The 23,910-nt window shown below is 45.4% G+C and overlaps 2 protein-coding genes across 2 annotated transcripts; one reads left to right on the forward strand and one right to left on the reverse strand.

The window, feature by feature from the left end:
* The first annotated feature begins 5,733 nt into the window (after positions 1 to 5,733).
* Positions 5,734 to 6,297, forward strand: LOC136537175 (E3 ubiquitin-protein ligase EL5-like). Its single transcript, XM_066529232.1, has one exon. The coding sequence runs from the start codon at positions 5,734 to 5,736 to the stop codon at positions 6,295 to 6,297; it is 564 nt and encodes a 187-aa protein (XP_066385329.1).
* Positions 6,298 to 7,650: 1,353 nt separating this feature from the next.
* On the reverse strand, positions 7,651 to 14,569 carry LOC136531353 (sucrose synthase 4-like). The gene is made up of 15 exons (XM_066524020.1): positions 14,336 to 14,569; positions 14,118 to 14,244; positions 13,838 to 13,989; positions 13,001 to 13,193; positions 12,780 to 12,898; positions 12,212 to 12,428; positions 12,015 to 12,110; positions 10,861 to 11,034; positions 10,210 to 10,326; positions 9,971 to 10,137; positions 9,452 to 9,676; positions 8,914 to 9,235; positions 8,553 to 8,797; positions 8,285 to 8,423; positions 7,651 to 8,102 (listed from the first exon to the last, which is right to left on the reverse strand). Exons 1-15 carry the CDS (start codon positions 14,431 to 14,433, stop codon positions 8,064 to 8,066), a joined length of 2,430 nt encoding a protein of 809 aa, XP_066380117.1. The 5' UTR covers positions 14,434 to 14,569; the 3' UTR covers positions 7,651 to 8,063.
* Between the last annotated feature and the right edge of the window lie 9,341 nt (positions 14,570 to 23,910).

A 23,910-nucleotide genomic window follows, 5' to 3' on the forward strand; every position in this document is an offset into this window, starting at 1 on the left:
GCGCTCCGCCGGGGAAGGTACAACTCCCCTCACAATCACCAAAGGCGGCCACGAACAATCACCAACTCGTGCCGATCCTTCACCGCTGCTCCAACCGTCTAGGTGGTGGCAACCACCAAGAGAAACAAGCGAAATTCACAGCACAACACGAATACCAAATGCCACTAGATGCAATCACTCAAGCAATGCACTTGGATTCTCTCCCAATCTCACAATGATGATGGATCAATGATGGAGATGAGTTGGAGGACTTTGGCTAAGCTCAAAAGGATGCTATGTCAATGAAAATGTGCAAGAGTTATCCCTTGAGCCGGCCATGGGGCTATAAATAGAGCCCCCATCAAATAGAGCCGTTGTACCCCTTCACTAGGCAAAACACGCTCTGACTGGACGCTCTGGTCATACCGACCGGACGCTGGCCCTTAGTGTCCGGTCGCCCAATGGACGCCACGTGTCACCAGCTTCAAACGTTGTTCGTCAGATTTCAACGGCTACGAAGCTGACCGGACGCTCCGGTCAAAACTGACCGGACGCTGAAGCCTCAGCGTCCGGTCGTTTCCAGTAAGCTCCTCGAGGCATGTTTTTTCGACCGGACGCGTCTGGTCCACCATGACCGGACGCAGACCAGCGTCCGGTGCTCAACCCTACCCACTGTGCCGTCTGACAGCTCGACCGGACATAGCCTTTCAGCGTCCGGTCGCTGAGTGACCCAGCGTCCGGTCAGTAGACCGATGCCAGCATCATTTCGACCAACTCTATTTCAACTCTAACTTCTTCACCCTTGCTCAAATGTGTAAACCACCAAGAATTTTGCATCCGGCGCAATAGAAAATAGACATTTCATTTTTCCAAAAGCGCCAAACCCATCTCACCCCTGCAAACACCATGTGCACATGTGTTAGCATATTTTCACAAATATTTTCAAGGGTGTTAGCACTCCACTAGATCCTAAATGCATATGCAATGAATTAGAGCATCTAGTGGCACTTTGATAACCGCATTTCGATACGAGTTACACTCCTCTTAATAGTACGGCTATCTATCCTAAATGTGATCACACTCACTAAGTGTCTTGATCAGTAAAACAAAATGGCTCCTACATTTTATACCTTTGCCTTGAGCCTTTTGTTTTTCTCTTTCTTCTTTTCCAAGTTCAAGCATTTGATCATCACCATGCTATCACCATTGTCATGATCTTCGTCATTGCTTCATCACTTGGAGTAGTGCTACCTATCTCATAATCATCTTGATAAACTAGGTTAGCACTTAGGGTTTCATCAATTAACCAAAACCAAACTAGAGCTTTCACTTGCTTCTGAGGATTCTCTGGTAATCGACTTCTAATTCAAGTAAGCATCGTGTTTATATTGTTCATCAGGTTCATAATTCTTTGAGCGCTTTAATCTATAGGATGCTCTAGGTTAAAGTAGTAGTTGTAGGTGTAAGCGTGGTGCTTAGACCGGGTTACTTGTGGATGTACCGTATATTCTGGATCGATGGTAGCTCGCGAGGGTGACTCTTATAGCCTCGTTGAATCCTTTGTAGGCCTAGCAGGATTTAGTTACTATAGGAACCTACTCTGCTTGTGTTTCCCTTAGTAATATCCTCAGTTGAACAATAGAAGACATAGCTTACGGAAGTTAGAACTAGAAGACCTTTGTGACCTCCTCTATACTCCTTTTATCTTAAGTATTGTTCCTACTCTGGGTTAAGTTAGACGTAGTTACTGTCACATGTTTCCCTATGGATACGATACTTGGAACACTTCTGGGTGAAAGCTACAGTGATATCCGTGCGCTTGCGGATTTATCTGTGTGCGTTAAATATACCAACAACATTGTTGGCGTCTGTGGACGTTATTTTCTTCTTGGAGGCTTCGTTGTTGGCCACCATCCGTCGAAGCCGCTCCTAGCTTGTACTGTGCCTGCCGTGCTTTAGCTTTCTCTTCGCTTTGGTCTATCCACCTAGGGTGTTGTTGTTGCCGTAGTCGTCATCTTCTTCGCAGTGGCTACCTTGTTGCGTGTGGATGCTATCTTCCTCTTCTTCGCAGCAGCTACCTAGTCGCCTGTGGATACTGTCGTCGTCCTCTTCGCAGCGGCTACCTGGTCGCTTACGGATACTGTCGTCTTATTCTTCGCAGCGGCTACCTGGTCGCTTGCAGATATGCCAGGCTTTCTACCTGTGGATGTTTTGCCACCATGGCTTCACCCCCTCTATTGGCGACCATTGCGTGGATGTATTTTTTCTTTTGTAGGCATAGTCGGTTGGTGTTGTGAGGTAGTGGTTCCCCCTCCTCCCCTCTCGCGTTTTCTTATTGTTTGTGTCTTTCGGATTCTACAGGTAATCCTATGATTACTTATGAGTCCTTTTGTAACCGTTATCTGGCCTTTCTTTTGGCCATTCCTCTTAATGAAAAGGGGCTCTTGCGTTTATACCCTTGTTTTGTATCGAAATTGTGATTTTGCCCCTATTTTTTTGACTTTGTGAATTTACCCCTACTGTGCCATTCACGAAGCACCAGTTTGCCCCTGCTCCATCATCCACCCCTAACGGTGTTAAACTTTGTACAAAAGGACATGAATGCCCATATGATTTTATCCATGTTTGTTATGCCTAATTGTGATTTTACCCTTATTTGGAATTAGACTTTTTTATTGTATGCTAACAATTGATATAATCTTTTGTATGGGACCAAAAATCTTCAATGTATAAGAATGCATGTAGAACATCGGTTAACAAACTGTATAAGTAGATGCATGCACTGATAACCTTAGTACCTTACCACATAGGAATGTCATACAGTACATGTTTTTTCAGCAAAAGTAACCGCCATACAAGTTGGTTCATGTAACACTACAAGCACTAAAACTACACCATGTATTTACTAACCAAATTGGAAAAGAGAATGACATGAATAAAAAGATATTCAACATCGGATTAATATAACCAAATTGAAACATATGGCACTTCGATCTTATGAGAAATCTCCTGCACAGCAGCTTCTGCATCACCTTCCTATTGTGGAGCTTCAGCTGCTGCTTCAAGTGGCTTCTCATCAGTGGGAGCAACCTTATCGTCCACAGCTACGGCCTCCTCCACATTCACGGAGGCCTATTCACATTTACAGCATGGGCATCAGTATGTCCTTGAAGTGATATCCATTGAGCAATCTCCCAAAGATCAGTGAATGATATGTTATCAAATGGCAATAGTTCCCCATCCGATGAAAGGGTCTCCAAAATCCACGACTCAAATGCCAAAGTAGAGATATACTGATTTGTCTTAGTGAAATGCCAAAGCTGATGTTGATTGGTTTCATTAGCAATCACTCTGTGACTCACATAATGTACCAACATAAATTGATATGAAGATGGTAGTAGAGACATCTCCAGAACCTTCGCTGCCATATTGCCTTGCATGGCTGTTTGTAACAGTTGAATCCTTGTATGCCGCAACACCGAAATGGAGTGATGAACTACGTTGCCCTCCATAGAAAGCTGGCAATAGTTCCATTGTACTTCCCTCCAATAATTTGACTGAAGCAAACCAAGCCACTCACTATGACACCACCACACCAACCATGTCCTAAATCTTGCAGCTGTCTGTACATGTACTGAAATAGCAAGTGTTGATCCGATGCATGTTTTTCTCATCTCTAGCCATGCACCATTACCTTGGACCCTTTATTGAGCTGTTGGCCGAACAGTTAGATAGATTGTAGACAAATACCATGGCGACACCTCAAGCAGAAACCCACTGACCAATTGCATTTTTCCAGACCATGAACTAAACACTGTTGTGCATAGAAGCCATGGAGGTTTTGGTGTCTTGCTACTTTGCCTATGGTTGGTTGTACTAATATTGTGAAGATTATTGCCCATATCTGAGATGCAATGGTAGCACAACTCCACTGACTTGCAGTAATCACATGAGGAAGTATAAGTAGCCTGTGGCGTTACCTCAAACACAATCAGGTCAGGGCCGGCACTTGCAAGGACTTGCAGCCGGCGCCTGTGGAAGTCCTTTCGCTTTTCAACTGCATATGAACCTCCTTGACGAGGTGCGGCCTGGTGATGAGGCAAGCGGCGCTCTTGAGCGGGTCGTTGATGTCGGCGCCGAGCACCTCCAACTGCGTGGCAAAGTCGCCGTCGACGACCTTGGCGTCCGGGTCACGACACGACATCGAACACCTAGCGTGCGTCTCCCAAAGGTGTTCTGTGGTCTCGATGGATACGGTGGGGGCGACCTCATGGGGCAGCATAGAGGTCGACGAGGTAGAGGTGGATGCCATTGCTGTGGTCGGTGTCGCTGGCTTGCCGAAGACGGAGCCGGTGATGTCGTGGTCAGTGGCCTGCTCGGTGATGCAGAATTGGGAAGCGAGGGAGATGTCCAGAGGTGGATCTGCCATCGTGGCTGCCACAGAAGGTGCAGTGGAGGGCGTCGCTGGCTTGCTGGTGACTTCGTGCTCGCAGTCTGGGCGGTGCGGCGGTGGCGGGCCAGGACTCCAGGCCCATGAGGCGCGCGACGACGCCCGGGGCGGCCCCATCGGCGGCCGGGTGCGGCACCGTCACCGGGGCAGCAGGAGGCAGGCACGGGAGCCTGCATGGGGAGGAGGAGCGGAGGAAGGAGGGGAGGAGGCAGCGCGGAGACCCGCTGCCAGGCGCCGCCGGGAGCCGTGGCCAGGCACCGGAGCCGCGCCGCAGCGGGCGCGAGCCAGGGGGAGGGGTCGAGGCGGAGCCCGCTGCAGGCCACGCGGCGCCCCAGCCACTGTGGGCGCGAGCCTGGGGAGGAGCGGGGCGGAGTGAGGATGAGTTGCGCCGCCGCCGGTACTCCCCAAACCCTAACACGTGAGCCGTGCTGCCGGAGTGTGGCAGAGGGAGGAGGAGACGCGCCGAGGGGGAGCGGGAAGGAGGGAGGATGAGCCACGCCGGGGGGGGGGGGGAGCAGGAAGGAGGGAGGAGGAGCTGCGCCGCCACCGGTAGCTGCGCCGCTGCCAGGCCGCGAAACCTTCTGCGAGCCGCGACTTCTTGTCGGGAATTGGTCGAGCGAACGGGTGAGAAAGGAGAAAGGGACCGAGGGGTATCACTGTCTTTTCATGTAGGTGTCTTTTCTTTTTCTTTTTTTTTTACCATTTAATCCCAGCATTTTAGACGGTGTTACAAAGCAGGGGTAGACGGGAGCTTCGTTTGAAAAAAGCGAGGGTAAAATTACAAAATTAAAAAAAGAGAGACAAAATCACAATTGGAGTACTAGACAAGGGCAATAACACCATTTTCCCTAATGAAAAACGGGTAAAAAAAACTATAGATAAGGCAATACCTTAGGAGGCTGAGGCCGCTGTCAACTAGAAACACCTGATATTACAGCAAGCTAGATCACTGTCAGAAGTGCTTCTCGCCTTCGGCATGCATCATACTGCAGTACCTACAAACCAGGCTGACTTCCTACTTTCGTAGCTGCTGCGGCTAATTGCTCCCCTGCAACAAATGACGGCCTTATTCCAACCTAACGGCATGGTGTGATTAATTTAAAATACTCACAAGTACTAGTGAGCTAACTACCGTTTATGGACGCGATCATATTATATTACTTCTCTTGATGACCTGATCTGGACCCAAGACTTCTATTTATGTCTCCAGTCAGTGCAAACTTCTACTCTGCTTGGTGCTTGCGAGCCGCTGGCTAGTTTTGTCAGCTAACGGGGGTGGCCAGAGCATAGGCCGATACACGAAGATGGACACCGATAGCGGTGGCAGTGGCACTGCGCCGGCGCCGCACGGGCGGGTCTCCAGCCGCGCGTCGTCTGCGCTCGCGGCCCTGAGCATCCTCGTCATCCTGCTCTACCTCATCTGGCGCTTCATCTGGCAGTGCAGGAAGCACGGAACCAGAAGCAACTCCACCGGCGGTACCGTTTCTCCACCCACCTCGTCCGCTCGGCCGCCGTCGCCGTCTTGCCCGTCTCGGGACGTGACGGCGGCGTACGGAGCAGGGGAGGCAGCGCGCCGCACGCCTCGCACAGCGCCGACGTCGTCGCCGCTGTCGGTGCTGGTGCGCGTGGCCGCGGCACGCTTCGGCGCGGAGAAGGTCGACTGCGCGGTGTGCCTTGCGGAGCTCGGGGACGGGGACGCCGAGGACGCTACGCGGCTCGTGCCGGGCTGCGGTCATGGGTTCCACGCGGAGTGCATCGAGGCGTGGTTCCGAGTGAACTCGACGTGCCCGCTCTGCCGCGCCGCGGTGGCCGCCGCCGCCGCAGGGCAAGGAGCCGGAGAGGCTCCACGGTACGACAGCAGCGTATGATGTGATGTCTGTTTCGGTTCTTTCCCCCCGTCTGGCAAACTGGCAACGACTCGTTGCGTTTGTACGTCCGCGGAAAATTTCAGTTATGAGTTTCTTGAATCGTTTGGCACTTGGCACTTAGCACTCCCATTTAGTAAGGTCCAGTGAACTGAGAACCTTGCCACGAGCGAAATTCTGAACACTCTCATATCTCGGCTCTCGCCTGGCGCTGATGCGAATCCTGTTCGGTACCGTTCTCATCATAAGAACTAAACAACCATCATTCTATCCTAAAAAATTCAGGAGTTCAGATTGGAATACATGGCCATTCGTGCCGTCCGGCACGGCACACGCACGGGCACGGCACGCTAAGGCACGACTGCCTAGCTGTGCCGTGCCAACACTCGAGCCCAAGCACGGCACTAGGTGACCTTAGACGTGCCGTGCCGGCACGCAGGCACGCAAGGCACGGCGTGCCTGTGCCGGCCCATAGAGGAGGGGAGCTCCGGAGGGAAGGGGAGGAAGTAGCTTTCGCCGCTGCTGCGCCATCCAGCTGCGGACGCGAAGGGAGGAAGAGAAGCCTCGGAGGGCGCCACCGCCGCGCCTTCCAACTGCAGACGGCGAACTCGAGCTCGCGGTGAGTGGGGACGGGGGAGGAAGAGCCCGACGGCGGATCTGCGCCGGTTTGGGATTGCTCCGGAAGGGGCCTTAGCGGGCCGACTCTCATATCGGGCCGTGCTCGTGCTGGCCCAGCGTGCCGAGGTCTGCCCAAGCACGGCAATAGGCTGCGGGCCGGGCCGGCACGGGCACGAAGCTCTTCGGGCCGGGTCTTAACAGACCGTGCCTCGTGCCCCCGATAAGGCCCGGCCCTAATGGCCATCATCCTATCCTATCGCATCTTATCCCAAACACGGAATCACAGGGCTGTGCAGAGTCGAGGCATGTTCGGCATCACTGAGAAGAAATGTACGGTTCACAGCGGACCAGTGACTACGGCAGGCCAGCTGGCCAGGCAAGTTTTTGAATGCATTGGCAGCAGCTCTGTCTTTCAATTAAACAAGAAAGAAAGAGAGTTTACGTACAAGCAAAAGCAAAAGAGACACTCCATAGTGGAGCATTATGGGGAGGCAGCGGAGCGGCTATGCATAATCAAAAGCTCTTTCTCTCCTCTATGTCGCAAGCGTGGGCGGGTTTTATGTCCTGTGCCAACATACGCGCAGGCTTGCCAATATTTGTCACCAATCCATACAGCAGTACTTGGCTTAACGGCCAAAATTTAGTATGGCCACAGCATCCAAACTCGCCCCAATCTTCCCAAACAAGAAGCTGAGCGACAGAGCAAGTAAAATGGAATCTATACCATGAACATGTGTCTTCACTGTCAACAGAATATGCTGTATTATCAGCACTTTACCAGTGCCTGCGGCCTGCCTGCAGAGAAATTGCAGCCGACAGCTTGACAGTATTAGTGCATTACAGTAAATAGTACCGACCACAAAGTACAGAAAACTGTAGCCTGACGCTACAGGTGGATCACATAGCCCGACGCTACAGGTGGATCACAAACTGCCTTATGTACAAAAGCCTAGATGTTCAACCAATATAGCCAGGGAGGCACAAGGTTCAGTTCAGCATAAGGCAAACGAGCGAATATACACATTTTATTAGCTACCGTCTGCCGCACCTAAATTACTGAAGGTCCTTCCCTGCGATAAGGTTCAGTTTTGTACCAAAGTGGTACATACAGTAACAGTTGAGCAAGCTACGAGCACCAAGGGGAGGACCAACTACTGTGGCTGGTCAACTGCAAGCGGCACTGTCTTCGCCTGCATGCATGGAAAGCAGAAGCCAATCAATTTTACAAATAAGAGACCTTTTATTAAAGATATATTTCTACTGAATCTAATCTTGGTGTAACAGCATATATATCATTTCTAACATGTTGCGACAAAATTCCATTTCATATATTGTAACTTTGTAAGGAAAGAGGGTTGAGAACAGAGCACACCAGCTCGCGGAACTTCAATATGTAGAACATCTCAAGGTAGCGCCTTGTCTCCCGCCTCTCAAGCTTGGACACATACTTCCAGAAACCATAGACCCCGGCCAATGTCATCAACCTCTCAGAGTATATCTTCCATGTGTACCTGGTAGGCAACACAAAGAAAATAAGCATCACACTAGAGACCATGCGGAAAAGGAAGGTATGCACCCATGCCTCAGATATTTTCCTATAGTCCTAGAGACATGAGTCAAACAGGATTTCCAGCACTGACTTTTCGTATATGCGCTGCAGTCCTGCTTCAGATATTTTCACCCAGTGACTTGGGTCTTGCTTGCATCGCTCGAAGAAGTCAGCCATCAGATTAGCAGCCTGCTCGGGGTGGTACGGGTCAATGTGGAAGCCCGAGATGCCATGCTCTATAATCTCAGCTGGCCCTCCATGGAGTGTTGCGAAAGTAGGAAGTCCACAGGTCATGGCCTCCACCACAGTGAGACCAAATGCTTCATAAAAGGCTGGCTGTAGTTAACACGACAAAATTTGAGTTGGTATGTGAGCTGCTAGACCACCAGACCATACATATGTCAAGTATGGAACCTCTATCTAGAATTCTAGATTATAATTCAGAGCCATACCTGTACAAAAGCACCATGAGTATCAGCTATGTAGCGATAGAGCTCGCCGTTACGGGCCCTGTTTGTCTGAGCAGAGATCCAGCGGAACTGCCCGAACAAGTTGTAGGTCTTAATAAGTTCATGCATCTTCTCTATCTCTGCGATCTCTTCTCTGTCCTTGGACTTCTTGACATCATTGTACCCAGCAACAACAACAAGGTTTACCAGTTCTCTCAACTTAGTGCATTTAGCAAAAGCTTCAACCAGTCCTGTTATGTTTTTCACCCGGTCAAGTCTTGCCATGGAGAAGAGGATGGGTTTTGATCGGTCATCTAGATGCCCACTGCGAATTAGGGGGACAATTGTCATCATTAGAAATAATTGAAGAACCACATGTCACCACTATCTACAATCCCACCAAATAAAAAACAAATGGTCAAAGTGGTAACCATATCATCAGCAGAGATTTCAGAGTTCAAATTAGAAGAGAATACTGCAAAGGACATCCATGTCAACTCAAAGGGCCTCAAAAAGGACCAAGATAACAGAAAGTACTCACATGTGTTGATCATTTTGCTCTGGGTCATAAAGCAAACTTTCGATTGAACCATGAAGAGAAGTGAGCCGCTTGGCCTTTTCAGTATATGGAAAATATATGGACATGTCAGCTCCAGGAGAGACTATATTGAACTTAGGATCGAAGACATCAATCCCATGGACAACGCGGTACAGACCAGGCAGAGTAAAAGCAGTATGACTCTCATACTGTCCAACAGTATTTTTGCTGAGAAAGAGGAAAAATTAGAATGAGTATGAGCATCTATTAGGAAATTAAGAATAGCTATTATCCATATGTGATCACAATCCATGCAAGATTAATTCATGAAAGCCATGGATTGCAAGTTACCCTAATTACCACCAATACAATAACTTAACATCAGAGCAAGTAAATGCATAAGTGAGGTAAACATGATTCAGTATGCTCGCAAATCAATTGGTGAAAGCTGAAGTCACACACACACACACAAACACACACACACACACACACACAAAAAAAAAACAAGGAGCAGAATAAAACCTTCCAGCAATTTCTTGGTATGTGCTGGTGATGATAAAATCAGCATTGTTCATAGCAATTATATCAGCAGTGAACTGACAGGAGAAATGATATTTCTCATCGAACTTCTTCCAGTATATGTCTGAATCTGGATATTTAGTCTTTTCCAGAGCATGAGCAATATTGCACTGCAAGGACCATGCAGATATGGTTAGTAATGAAACAAATGCAAGAGCTCAAGTATAATTAACAGGGCATACCTGGGTAATTCCCATCTTGTAAGATAGCAACGATGCCACAAGATTTCCATCACTATAGTTTCCAATTATAAAGTCTGGAGTACCTTGTAATTCAGCAGCAATTTCACCAGCAGCATCCTGTATAAAAAGAAAAGGAAAATACAGCTTTTGTCAAATGGGAAATGGGAAACATCATTGAAGTAGAAAGTGTCAGGTAAGAAAAAGAATCAGTACATAGAGAAATTTTGCATATAAGAAATCAATGCTTGCAAAAGTAGAAGTGGTCCTTTTTTATGCAACTCTGCTGGAAATAATTTGGATTTTTACCTATAGAGTCTCGGGCATTTTTCTTAATATATTCCTTCCATTCCAAATTGTAAATTGTAAGTCGTTTTGGCTTTTCTAGGCATATAGTTTTTGCTATGCACCTAGATATACACTATGTCTAGTTACATAGTAACTATGAATCTACAAAAACAAAAATGACTTACAATTTGGAACAGAGGGAGTATCAAATATCGTCTCCTAACTAACTATTCACAGATTTTACACTGTGTCATGCAAGTCATAAGGTACTTTCCTCAGAATTTTTTTCCATTAAAAGAAGACAGTCCAGAGCCATCTCATGGTCTGTGTTCAAAGCAAGAACCATAAGGAACCAATGATATTCACCTCAGCAAATGTTTCCAAGTATGGCCACACATCAAATCTTGATATCCATTTCTTAAGTATCCCATTTTCATTTCTGAAGGGAACTCGTAATATGTAAGTATGCTGTGTTCCACTAATTCTCTCAAGCCGCTGATTGCATGATGTTCCTTTTGCATCTGGTATCAGCCGAGTAACCTTAAACACATGAGAAAGAAAACAATGAATAAATAATTAATGAGCCTTGCTATGGTATCTAGTTACCACATAAAAAAAAGTAATATCTCGAACAAATCATGGCCATTGATTTTTGAAATTTACGAAACAAAATAACTAAGAAACCAGAAAAAGAAATACCAAAGAAAGAAAAACAAATCCCCTGATTTCAGGTGGATGGCATCTCATCCCACCGTTAACGTTAGACCAGTTTGTGCATGCACTTCCGTGCATGTGACCGGAAAAAAAAAACATTGTTTTAACATCTTGTGAGTTGAACTAATTGTTCTGTGCAACTACTCTGCTTGTTAATCCATACAAGAACATGCTGCCACCATTGCTTTATGAGTTCATCTTTTTTTTTTGACTTTTTGCTTGTTAATCTATACAAGAACATGACGCCACCATTGCTTTATGAGTGATTTTTTTTTTTTTTGCTTCAAAAATCAAGTAGCCTGGTGACCGGAGAACAGAAAAAGGGCAACAACAGGCTCTCATTTCAAGTTCGGCGCTGCCAGCAGCACTGCCATCCAAATGAGCAGCAGGCCGTCATACACATACTTTCGACTAATCATAGTCAGTCACATTCCAAAGTTCCAAAACCAATAGATTTGTCACTTCCAACAAATCACCCATGCAACAATTAGATCTTGAAGAAAGATTTTTTAATCTCAAAGAATTTCTTTCTTATATATATTTCACCTATTACCTACTAGGGGTCATATGTGATCATAATCATCTAGATCTAATTAAATGGACAGCTCACTGTTATTTCGGAGTACTACAGCAAAACCCATAATTAAAAGGTCTTCTGTTTCCTGTAAGGAGTTAAAACTCAACCAGCATACAAGAGCACGATAAAAAGAATGGGACTGATGAACAAAACAGCCCAGCTGTACAGAGAGAATATACAATCCTAACAGATGCTAAAAATGAAAGAATTAAAATAAAAATGCACTTACAATGAGAATCTTTGGGGAAAAATCAAGCCCTTGTTTCTTTAAACGAAGAACCATCTCATTTTCTAGTGCACGAACTTGGTCCAGTATATAGACAATCTGGACAGCAACAAAGTAAACTCATGACTTGCAATAAGTGTAGGGTCAGGAAGATGGTTGGTTTCAAGATTTGTTAACGTCTCAGCCCATGTCCTAATTACCTGTCCTCCTGTGTCTGGCAAGCCCAATACATTAGCTTGACCAAAGTATCCATGAGGGGATACCACAACAACATTAAAAATCATGGGGATCCTCCCCAAGAATTTCTCTAGGGTTGATGGGTCTGGCGCTTGAATGATGTCTAGAAGGAGATGAATCATTTCCAAAACATGTTCTGCTGTATCACCCCAACCTTTCTCCAGGCCCCATTCTTGAAATCTGAATGTTACCCAAAAAAAAACATATCTATATGTTAAAGATAACTATTCTCCTAGTGTATTGGTTATGAAAAGCCAGATTAATGGCATGCCAAAATGACCAGCATAAAATGCTTACAAATGCCTTCTTGAAAGAATTGATTTTGTAAGTATCAACATGAGCTTTGTTATTGAAAATATTCTTCATCCAAGAGCTTTTTTAATCAGCTCTGAGAAAATTAAATTGCAAACCGCAAGCTAAAATAGTGCACATCTGGGCAATGCAGGGTTTATTCACAAACTCAAGGCCCAAAGTAGACGCAACAAAAAAAATGCCAGGAGCAATAAGACCATTGTGGTAGATCAGACTTACCTATAAGCAAATTGTGAGTATGGTGTGTCAGCTGGGAGCTTTGACAGGTGCTCTTCAGCTTTGGTCAGCACAGACTGAAGCCTCCCCAAGCTCTGTACTCTATCATTTAGCATCATAACCTATAACCACACATGTATAGCTTCAGTATCAACAGCTCAACACCATATATAACATCAGCCAAATTTGTGTCCAAAAAGTTCCATGTCTAGAGAAGATCTCACATGCCCCTTGTGCCGGTGGCCACAGAGGAAATCCAACAGGGGCTCCAGGCAATCCCTGTTGCGGAACATGATTGAAGACAAGTGCCGGTTGAGAAACTGCACACCATTTCCAATAGATGATGACCGATTTGGGCGTGGGACTGAGGCATTGAATGGCTCAAAGTCAAGCTCAAGAATGTAGGGATCATTGTGCCTGCCATTTTGGATAGAGCTGTAACTTTTTGGCAATATATACTCTAAACAGGGCATTAAAGACGCTCTTATAAATTATAATGAAGTGACAAAAGAAAACTACAGCTAAACATGAAAACAGTCTGAGGAAAATGTTCGCTTATACTATACGAGGAACGTGAAGGTACTTCAACTAACTTATTGCATACATCAATCTAGGAAACAATATAGTCGGAAAGTTGTTAACACTACGGAGCTTACTTTGTCCTCAAAACATGTATTGACATTAAAAGGAAGGTGTACAAAAGTGCCATGTTTACCCAATTGGAGTACCAACTTGACTGGACCCCAACAACTCAACAAGCCCAGCTGCTGAGCTGCATAAAGGTAATCGCCTGACCAACGACTCAACTCTGTGATGTACACCCCTCACAAGCACAATTAACCACCCAAATTGCCCCCAACCCACCAAATTAATTCACCGATGGTGGGGAGCAAATCGAGAAGCAAGTAGTGACCCACGAGACGCGAAAACCTAAAGCCGCAAAAGCAGCTAAACGCTGCACTGGATAATACCCGCTAATAAATAAATAAAATAAACCTGGTACCAGAAATCCCCGCGAAAGCAAAGCAGAGGACAGGGACGAGGGGTTAAGCAGCACATACTGGCCGTCGACGAGCTCCTCCTTGAAGCGGAGGTACTCCGAGACAGTGAGCTGCTCGACGCTGAGTTCGTGCACGTTGACGCGGACGTACTCCCAAACCCCCGGGCGCGGGCGCACCGAGATGGCCACGAACGGCGGCAGCACGATCGCCTCCTGCAGAACGGAAATACACGCACACAAAACCAAGCAACTCAGCATAGCTAGCCTCCACAGAAAAACGAAACAAATAATCTTCACTGCCGCAGAAAGTAAGAAGCGCGCGATGGGCGGCGGCGGCGCACCTGCGCGGAGCGGAGGACGTCCAGGAAGGGGCCCTCGGCGAGCGCGCGGACCCCAGAGCCCTGGACCTCGTCGAGCGCGTCGAGGATGTGGTGCGGCTGCAGGATGCCCTTCCCCTTGTTCACGTACCTACCCGCCGCGGCGGCAGCAGAGGCAAACAAATCAGAGGTCAGCGAGGGGTGGCGATCGGGGTCGGTCGGGGCGGGGAGGCGGCGCTTACTTGGAGAGGAGGGCGACGAGCTCGTTGCGGTGCGCGTGGAGGGTGTCCTCGACGCGGTCGCGGATGCTCGGGGTGCGGTACAGCTTCGGGGCAGACATGGCCGCCGCCGCCGGTGGGTCGTTCGTTCGCCGCGCGCGCTCCTGCCCGCGGCCGACCGCGAGTGTGGTGTGGTGGTGGCGACTGGCGAGTTGGCGAGGCGTGGCGAGAGATGCGCGAGAACAGAGCAGAAGACACGCGACTTCATACAAGGCCCGCGGCGTGGAGCCCCACGGCGTGGCGCCCTGCCTGTGGACGCGTAGCAGGCGAGGGCCCCGACCACCGCGAACGTGTGTGCAGCGTGCGACTGTGCGTGTGCCCCCGCGCGTCAGGCCGCGGGTGCGTGGGTCCCGCGAGTCAGCGGATCTAGAGAAGAACTTGTTGCGTTGCCTGACTTTCGGAGGAAGCGAAAGCAAGCGTGGCGTGGCGTCTAGAAGGAACGGTAGGGTGTGCCGTGTGCGTCACTGACTTCTGGGTCCAGAGACAGGGTATCTTGCAGTGCCGGGATGTCAGGAATGCTACATTCGCGTGGGAAAGAAAGGAAAGGCGCAACAGGTGGGGGCCACGGGCACTACTAGTAGAGACCGACAAATGGACCCCCCCCCCCCCCCCCCCCCCTCCGCACTAAAGTGGCGCGGATTAGTGCGGATAACCATTGCATTCGCTTCCACCACCGGCGCTCTGGCAGGATATGGTTCCGTTTCCCTTTTCTTTTCGTCCTCTTGTTCGGATGCATCTCGGGCTGTCTAGATCCAGGGACGGATAATTAAAAATACTAAACATAAATCTAATTAGATTTATTAGATTCGTCTCATAAATTAATCTCAATTTATATAATTAGTTTTATAATTGATTCATTTTTAATACTCCATACACGTGTTAGAGTGTACCGAAGTTACGAAGTGAATACTAATGCATGAAACAAGGCCGGACTAGGTTTGTTTGTTTTTGTTGGGGTTTTGTAGCGAGGGAGCGAGCAAGTGAGCCACGAGACGCTTCTGACTTGTGAGAACAACAACGCTGAAAAGGACAGGGGCGGCGGGGCCGAGAATGGGGCCTCGCGCCACGTGGACGGGTAGCGGACGAGAGAGTGGCAGTGTGGCACCGGCTTGACAGTCATGACAGCGCCTTTAGACAGCGGCAACAACACACAATGCTCTCAGGCTCCCGCGGTCGTACGTCTTGATCTCTACTGGACACGCCGACACGCCCTGTTCAAAGTGGCCAGCACTCAAATTTTGTCTAAAAAATATATAATTCTAGATAGATGGATAGGGTACCTTATCCTATGTGGGACCCGTTTGCTAGGCACATCCATCCATCTGATGTTAGAAACAATGGATAAGAAACATGGTTTAGTAAGGCTAACTGAACTGAGTAAGGTTAATAGGTTAGGTAAGGAAAGAAACATGGTTTAGTTGTTTTGCTCATAAAATAAGTATGGTGTTTGGTTGTTTGTTTTGTCATGTGAAAAAGTTTGCGTTAGTGCTACAGTAGTCATTGATGTTATTGGAGTTTTGAGTCATTGCTTTCTACCATGCATACACGAAAAGCATCTCATAAATATTAAATAGAGGTTGTTTGGTTTCTTTGCTTGTTACTATATTACCTTGCCGAGTGAGGGTATAAAGTATGCTCGCTTGTTTAAGCACCTCAAAACTTACGTGCCGGGTTTTGTATTGCTCGCTTTACGAGAGCCGAATCAACTCACCCAGCCAGGCAAGATTCTCACTCCGGGCGCCAACCAGATGAGGCTAAGTGAGGCATACCAAAAAAAACCAAACAACAGCGTACATGCCCACCATCAGAAATACATACACGCAACCATTTATCACTCGCACAAATAACTTTTTCTCTTTTTTTTTTTTTGAAACTACTCGCACAGATAACTTTTTCTCAATGGTTGTAACATCCTGACTGTCTCGTTGCGCATGCTTGTCTTGCTCGGCCCGGAGACCCAAATTGGAAGAAAATTCGGTGGGCGATGGGTCCAAAGCTCCGTCCGTGCGGGCCTTGATGATGTTAACACGTGGCTAGTTACTTAAATCTCACGTCCACAAGCTTGTCACAGCAACTACCTCCATGATTTAAGGCACCGGCTGTTCAGATTCGACAGAGGTGCCTCCTCTCCCAGCCGTATGATTTTCTCAAGGCAACACGTGGCAGCCATCCAAGCTAGGGGCGCACGAACGGGGCTTTGGACCAATCGCTCACAGAATTTTCTTCCCCCAAATTAGGTAGTCTTCCTTAGTTAGAATTTCCTTGTTGGGGCTGGTAAGCTTGTTTGGCAAAGCATGATTTTGCAAGTTTCACCAAACACATATCCTTACCCAGTAAGAAGAGACTACAATGGGCAAGATACAAACATCCTCTAATGTGTGTGCTTTGCAGGCCGATCTACTTTACATCACTCGGTTCATTGGCCCTGATCGTTTCGCTAAAATTTGGCTTATGCTGAAATGTTGTAACAGGAAAACATTGTTCGTTCGCTGCAGGTACGACTGAAGTAGTGCTGTAGAACAGAGCGATTGCTTCTCGCGATGCAATACACTGTGCACTGTGCATCTGTACGTCCGTGCACGCTGCCCTCTTGCATGGACTCCGGTTGCAGCCAAAAGTGAGCAGAAATGTAACCCGTGACGATCATGCACCTGTGCCATACCCACACTACACCAACAGACAATCGCCTATTCTTTAGGACAGCACTTTGGTCACTACTTCATCATGGGCGATTACCCATGGACCGTTTATTAGGCCCGCTTCTTTCGACAACGTGGCTACTCATGTCTCAGTATATGTTAGGAAGGAGTTTTTTTGCGAATAATGTCATGAAAGAGTTTAAAGGTACGAATAACGTTTCCTTTGTCTCTATTCAATTAACCGTCCAATTCATCTCTCAAAATTCAAAAAGAAAAACAACTTTTTTTTTCAAGATGCAAAAAAAAATTCTGCTAAAGCTCTTTCGTTTTACCTTGTCCTTGTTTTAGAAAGGGGAATTTTGTGTGGGCGTGCATTCTAAAAGAGAGAGAAAAAAAAGAGAAGGGCCATTGTTCATTTTTGTGTCCGGCATGAAGCCCACGACTTCACGCTCCCCATGTCCCACTTAACCAACGGAAACTCATCTCAAAAGGAAGAAGCCATGAAATGAAACTGGTCCATTCCGGGAAACCACTCGATAAGGCTCATGTTATGGGTGTTTACTACACATCACGTCGAGTCGTTGGCTGACTAATTCAACTAGGCCAATTAGGTTTTCTTCTTTCGAGAATGTGATCTGTTACGTTTTGGTGTGTTGCCAGCACAAGGCAACTCTCTATGTCCACCGACTAATTTTTCAATGGCAACTTTCTTCATCGTCTGTTTTAAGCTAATTTTGAAGTAAAATGGGACTGTCTGTTTGGCAGAGAAGAAAACACGAGCAGCTCCTTTGCGAAAATGAGTTTTGTAAAAGAAAATGGGTTTTGTAAAGAAGCACCCTCAATAGCAGCCTCCTTTACGATATCGTCGCATTCAATCTTCGGCTCTTCCTTTGATTATTTAATTTGTCCATTATATGGCCATGGCATTTTGGAGCAACAAGGGCTTAAGATCTTGTGTGAGCGAGAATAATCTTTAAAAAAAGTTAAACTACCACGGAAGCTCATTGGTTGTTTGTGGTAGTTTCGTTTTAACTGTCTGTCAAAAGCTCATTGTGTGAGCAAGAATAAGTACGTTTTGCTTTGGTTGATTAACGCATTAATTGTCAATAACTTATTGGTGGCACAAAAGCAAAACGAAACTACCACAAACAACCAATGAGTTTTTTTTTTTTTAAAAAAAAGGAAGAAACGTTTCATTGTCGCGGTTGCCACCAGCCATTCGAGCTTATCTAGGCTGCCAAGTGTCATTCTACTACTGATCTCTGCTTCAATCGAAATAGCACTGATATGACAACCGTATTCTAATTCTCTCTCGAATATGCTCTATCGTATATTAGGATTCTCTAGAATATATCATCCGAGACAAAAACAAACCCTACTTTTTAAAAGTCTATTTCCGAACCCATGACATCTTTGCCCGCTATGTTACATCCCTTTCCCTCGGATAATAATAAGTGACACACAATGCATAATCGTGGGGAGCCACATTCTTGAGAGAGAATCCAATCTTTCTTTGTCTCCTCCCGCACTGGTCCGTCCATGCATAATCGTGGGGAGCCAGTCCAGTACTGTGGAGAAAATCGAGATTAAATCGTCCTAATTTTGCACGAGTATCCGATTCCAGCCTCCTAACGCGCGCCTTTTGCAATGTGGCGGCTGTGCCGGTGCTTAACTTGATCCCGTTAATGATAGGATTGAAGGACCTATAGGGCATATATCAGTGGGTAATTATTTAATTTAGATAAAATCTTAACGATGTACCTCGTAGTCACGGCAATAGCGCCACCGTAGATGTAGCAGCGACGTGGAGAAAATATCCAGTGGTGGCGGCGAGGGCGATGGTACTTTCCGTCGCTCACAACGCGTCCTTCTAAATCGGACTAGGGCTAGTAACCTCGGTGGGGCTGGCGGTTGCGATGAACCTCGCGCCTTGCGCCTTAGCCCCCACCTTCCTCTTTATAGCGTTGCGCGACAGGGATCCATCAGTCAGGAGAACGACTGGGCGCCCCCGATCAGGACGCGGATCAAAAGCCCAATCGTCACGGTCAGTTGCTATTAGATTAAACAGCAACAATTCACCTCTCTGTTTTGAAACAAATTCTCAACTAGACCCTTAGTATCCAGAAATCATAAGCTTTCCCGTAAACCAATGTCGATTGTGTGTTCTCTTAACACACTGGGTGGTTAGCTTTTGGTAAGCGGATCCGCAAGTACTTGCTTGGTACTTATATGCTCAATGTTTTTAAAATAATTCTGTATTTTCTCCTTTACAACATATAACTTAATATCAATGTGTTTGGCAGCACACTTGACCTGTTGTCTTAGGAGTTAACTACTTAAAATGGTTATTGTTGTTGACTACCGTTGTTAAATCCGGGTACAAATTCTCTTAACCTCCTTTTGTCTGTTCTTTAAGTCTCATGACAAGCTATATTATGGTATGCATCATTGATGACACCACAACGGTTTCTTTAGAGCTTTTCTGCAATAATACTACAACTGCAAGTGTTAGCAACTACTGTGGATTTTACTACACATCTCGTCAAGGCTTAACATTTTGTATCCATAACTATTTGAGAGTACTTGTTCTTTCTTACTCAGCATGAGGCCCATAATACTCTACAAAATTGCAAGACATTCTCAACTCAATTCCAGTGATCTATATCTGGACTGGACTTCTGCTAAAATATCCCGGATACGTAAGCTACGTCTGGGTAAGTTCTTACTTGTACATTTATTAAACTTCCAACAGCTGCAGCATATGGAACCATGTTCATTTGATCGATCTCATATCAATTCCAGAAATACTTAAAGTTCCTAAATCTATTACCCTTGACTATAGGTACAGGCATAGGTTTATTCGCAAGCATACTTTATTTCTTTAGAATCTTTTCTAAGTATGTCTTTGCGATAGTTCTAATATCCATTTTCATCTATCTCGGTGAATTTTAATTCCTAGAATTAATGAGGCTTTACCAAGATCATTTACATTGAAACTTGAGGACAAAGACTTCTTCTTCTCTAACGGTAGATTAACATTACTACTAGTGAGTAGGATGTCATCTATATGCAGGATGTGGAAAAAAAATCAATCTTGAACTTCACATAAACGGTACTGTCCTTATTATTTTCTTTAAACCCAAATTTTCTTATCGTTTCATCAACTTCAAATACTACTGTCTAGAGACTTGTTTTAACCAATAAATGGATTTCTACAGGTGGCATCCCATATGGTCTTTTTCTTCCACGGCAAAACCTTTTGGGTTGTGTCATGTAAACATTTTGTAACACCCCAGGTGTTTGTCACTAGTTAAGCATTGGGTTTAAGCTCAACCATGACATGTTAAGTGGCGTTGGAGATGTCAAGGTCAAACCTATGAAAATAAGCCCCAACCTAAACTCGGATATTGCACCCTTGCTTTACATATAGGCCCTTTTCAAGATATATGCTTGGCTGGTGTTATTGGAATATCTTCATGTGCCTCACATCAATACCCATCTATATGGATCACTAGAAAAGTTTCATAAAGTTTGAAATCAAAAAATCACATCAAATGATAAGTTATATCCTTGTTGGAATGATTTTACTAAGTGCTTGAATTGCACTATTAAGTGAATGAGAACATGAGATGTCAACCAAACCTTGGTACCTTGCTCAAACAACTCTACTTGCACTCATGAACAAAAGTTATGAAGGGTTCATGTTAAGCAGGTGGCCAGAAAATGCTCCAATAGATCAAAAAGGGTGATTTAAGCTTTATAATGATGCTACTTTGACTTGGTTTGAACTGTAGCTTAGATTGTTTGCATGGCAGTGGAACCTAAATAAAAGTTGGAGTCCATGTTATGTACAATGAACTTTATGTTTGGACCAAGAGCTAGATTAGCTTGTAAGCAAGTCAACCGAGGCTCAAACTTTAAATCAGCAGCTGTTTTTAGCACTTGAAATTTGGTTAAGTCATGGATGACTGAATGCATGATTTCAGTTTTCGTGTACCCTACTTTGGAACCTTGTATCTCCCAAACCAGGCCTAATTAGACTTTGAAGCTTTAATAAAAGTTGGAGCTGGTGTGTAGATCTATAACTTTTATTAATAGAGTTTTTGCTAATTCGTCGTGGTTTAGGAGTTACAGAGGCATGAAGTATGAGTTTCAGTGGTATGTTTGAGGTAGAATTAGAAATTTGACATTGATGAGCAGTGCCGGCACCGTGCACAGAATGCTTGCGCCGTGTGGCCTCCCATGCCTGCGCCGCTCGCCACCTCGTGACCGTGCTCGTGAAAACGGAGACCTGGCGCCCTCAGCTCTCTCTCTGGCTCACTCGCTCTCCCATTCCTCTCCCTCTTCCCTATCCGCCCCTGTCTGCCTCTCCGGAGTGCCGACACCATGGCCGAGTCGAGCGAAGCTTCCAGCCGGCCATCGTAGCTCCTACAGTCGGGCTGCGCCCCTTCCTTCGTGGGTGCAAGGCTAGGGCCAACCGCACCTCCTCCTCCTCCGGCTACTCGGCCCTCTGCTCGCCCCGTGGCCGAACCGACCGCGCTGCAGTCACGGCCACGCTCACGGACGGAGCCACGGAGGCGCGCGGGCCGTTGTCCTTGACCGCCGCCAGTCAACGCAGGGCGCGGCCACCACCTGGGCCGGGCAAGCCTCCCCGCCGCTGCCGGCTGTCTCGGCCGGGCCCGGTCGGTCCAAGCTGTGACCTGCTTCAGTCTATGAAGAAGAGAACACCAGGGACTTCGCGCTCGAATTCAAGAAAATGGAAGGTTCTTTCTATGAAGTTGTGACACATGTGAATAGTGCTCAGGAGGACCTCTTTGGTGACGTTTGATTTATATTTTTCGTAGGGACCCCGATGCAAGATTTCAATTCCTTTTCTCTTGTTTTTACAGATTTGAATGCTCCACTTTGAAAATTCATAGTAATTTGTAGAAAAATCGTAAAATAGTAAATGAGGACTTTTTGGAATCCTTGTGAAATTATCTATGCACTAGATCTATAATATTACATGTTTTAGTTTAAAGGTTTAGCTGTAAAAATAGATTTATGCAGTTAGGTTTTTAATGCTAGTTGTATTTGTCTTTTTCATAACTGTAGTTCTTTTGCTCAAATAAATGTGAAATTTTTATGGAGTGCTCACATGGTTATTGTTGTTGTCCGGTAAAAATTTTAGAAGTGTAGGATTTATATTTTTAGAGTTATAAAAATAACAAATGTACTATATTGCTTTGCTCCTATTCTAAATAGTCCTACATGTTTTAATTAATTGGCTTAGTTAAGTTATGAATAATGACTTCATGATAATACATGAGTTGTAGTACTTTTATTAAGATTTTCAAAAAGCTAAATATCATGATTTTTGGTTAAGTAGATCTTGAGTTATACTTGCTTAAATCTCTGTGGCTATTTCTGCCCAAACCCAAAGAGGGTTTCCTTGTTCTTATTGTGGGGCCTTCTTAATAGTAGAATTAGCTTTAGGTGTTTCTAACAAAGTTGTTTATAATTTTTTAAGCTTTCTAAAAAGTCTAGAACCACATTTATTGGACATATATAACTCCATTTATAGCTGTTTAAAGTGGCATGTCAATTTCTGTCTATGTTTTGGACAGAGATACAATTATTGGATTAATTGACCCTTCTAACTGTAGAATCATCTTAAAATGTGAATAAGAAAGTTGTAGGTAACTTCCTAATATTTTCAAAAAGTTATGGTTCATGTTTTTTGGAGGTTTAGAACTCCAGTTATGCTTCTCTAAAGTTCCTATCAGTTTTTTGTACCACTGCTGTTGGGTTGCATTTGTAGTTTTACTTGTGCAATTATTTTCGTGGTGTAAATGATGTTTGCTATGGTTGTAGTGAATACAAAAGTTGTAGAAACTTTCATGATCTTGCTTGTGTTCAACTTGTAAGGCCATAGGCCTGATAGTGTAGGAGTTACATGACTTTTAAGTCTTCTGTCAGGTTTTGATTGTATTCTGAGCAGATCTGAAAGATGCTAGTGTTTGATCTAGTTAGGATTTAAATGAGCTTTTGGTGATAATAACAAAGTTGTAGATAATTCATGTATATAGCGTCTGTTAAAATTTGGTTGTATTTGGTCTTGTGGTTTGTGCGTTATGCCTGTTTAAAGTTGGGTTTCAGAAATGGCTGCTCTCTGTCAATTGTGGACCAGTTTCTATAAATATATAATTTCGACCTACTTAACTTGAGAATCATGCTAAGATGATTACAGATGAATTGTAGAAAATTTCATAAACTTTCCAGAATGTCTTGTTGCATGGCTATTGGATTTGTATAACTCTAGTTATGATACAAACATGAAGCTGTTGTTTCCAGTCCAGAAATAGATATATGCTAGTTATGGTTGTTTACTCCATGCGTTGCTAAGTGTAGCTTATGCCCTTGTTGATGGTCAAGTTATGATACTTGTGACCTTGTAAAACCTGTGTCATGCTTGATGTGCTTGCTCTCTATAGTTAGTTGTGTGATGTTAGTTAACTAGCTATTGGTGTCTATGTCTTGCATAATCTTGTGTGTGTCTTGAATGTTTATGTGATGCCTCTTGTATTACCATTCTTCATATTCATGCACTTGCATCTTGCATCTCATCTAGGTACGGTAGATGAACCATGTGAAGGATGTGATGTTGGAGACAAACCCGAAGATTTGGTTTGGTGGATATATCCTGAAGATGGAAGGACTAAACAAGTGTCAGGACCGAAGGTGTCACCAAGACAGTGCAAGCTAACTAAACTGACTTGTGTCGGATCCCAGGCAAGCCCCGGAGCATATTAAGCCTCTTAATTTCTGAAATACAATTAAAGTATTATTGTTACATATATTATTGCATTAAGTTTAGGTGTTGGATGGAAACACTTGCTGCATTGGTTATCCAATCCTTGT

The sequence above is a fragment of the Miscanthus floridulus genome, chromosome 2, assembly GCF_019320115.1.
Source record: "Miscanthus floridulus cultivar M001 chromosome 2, ASM1932011v1, whole genome shotgun sequence".
In the NCBI taxonomy this organism is placed as follows: Eukaryota; Viridiplantae; Streptophyta; class Magnoliopsida; order Poales; family Poaceae; genus Miscanthus; species Miscanthus floridulus.

Coding starts and splice junctions, on each gene's coding strand:
- LOC136537175 (XM_066529232.1), top strand. CDS start 5,734: ATGGACACCGATAGCGGTGGCAGTGGCACTGCGCCGGCGCCGCACGGG.
- LOC136531353 (XM_066524020.1), bottom strand. CDS start 14,433: ATGTCTGCCCCGAAGCTGTACCGCACCCCGAGCATCCGCGACCGCGTC. Junction 12,429..12,779: donor TACTCACAATTTGCTTATAG/GTAAGTCTGATC, acceptor GGTAACATTCAG/ATTTCAAGAATGGGGCCTGG. Junction 8,103..8,284: donor TATTGAAGTTCCGCGAGCTG/GTGTGCTCTGTT, acceptor CCATGCATGCAG/GCGAAGACAGTGCCGCTTGC.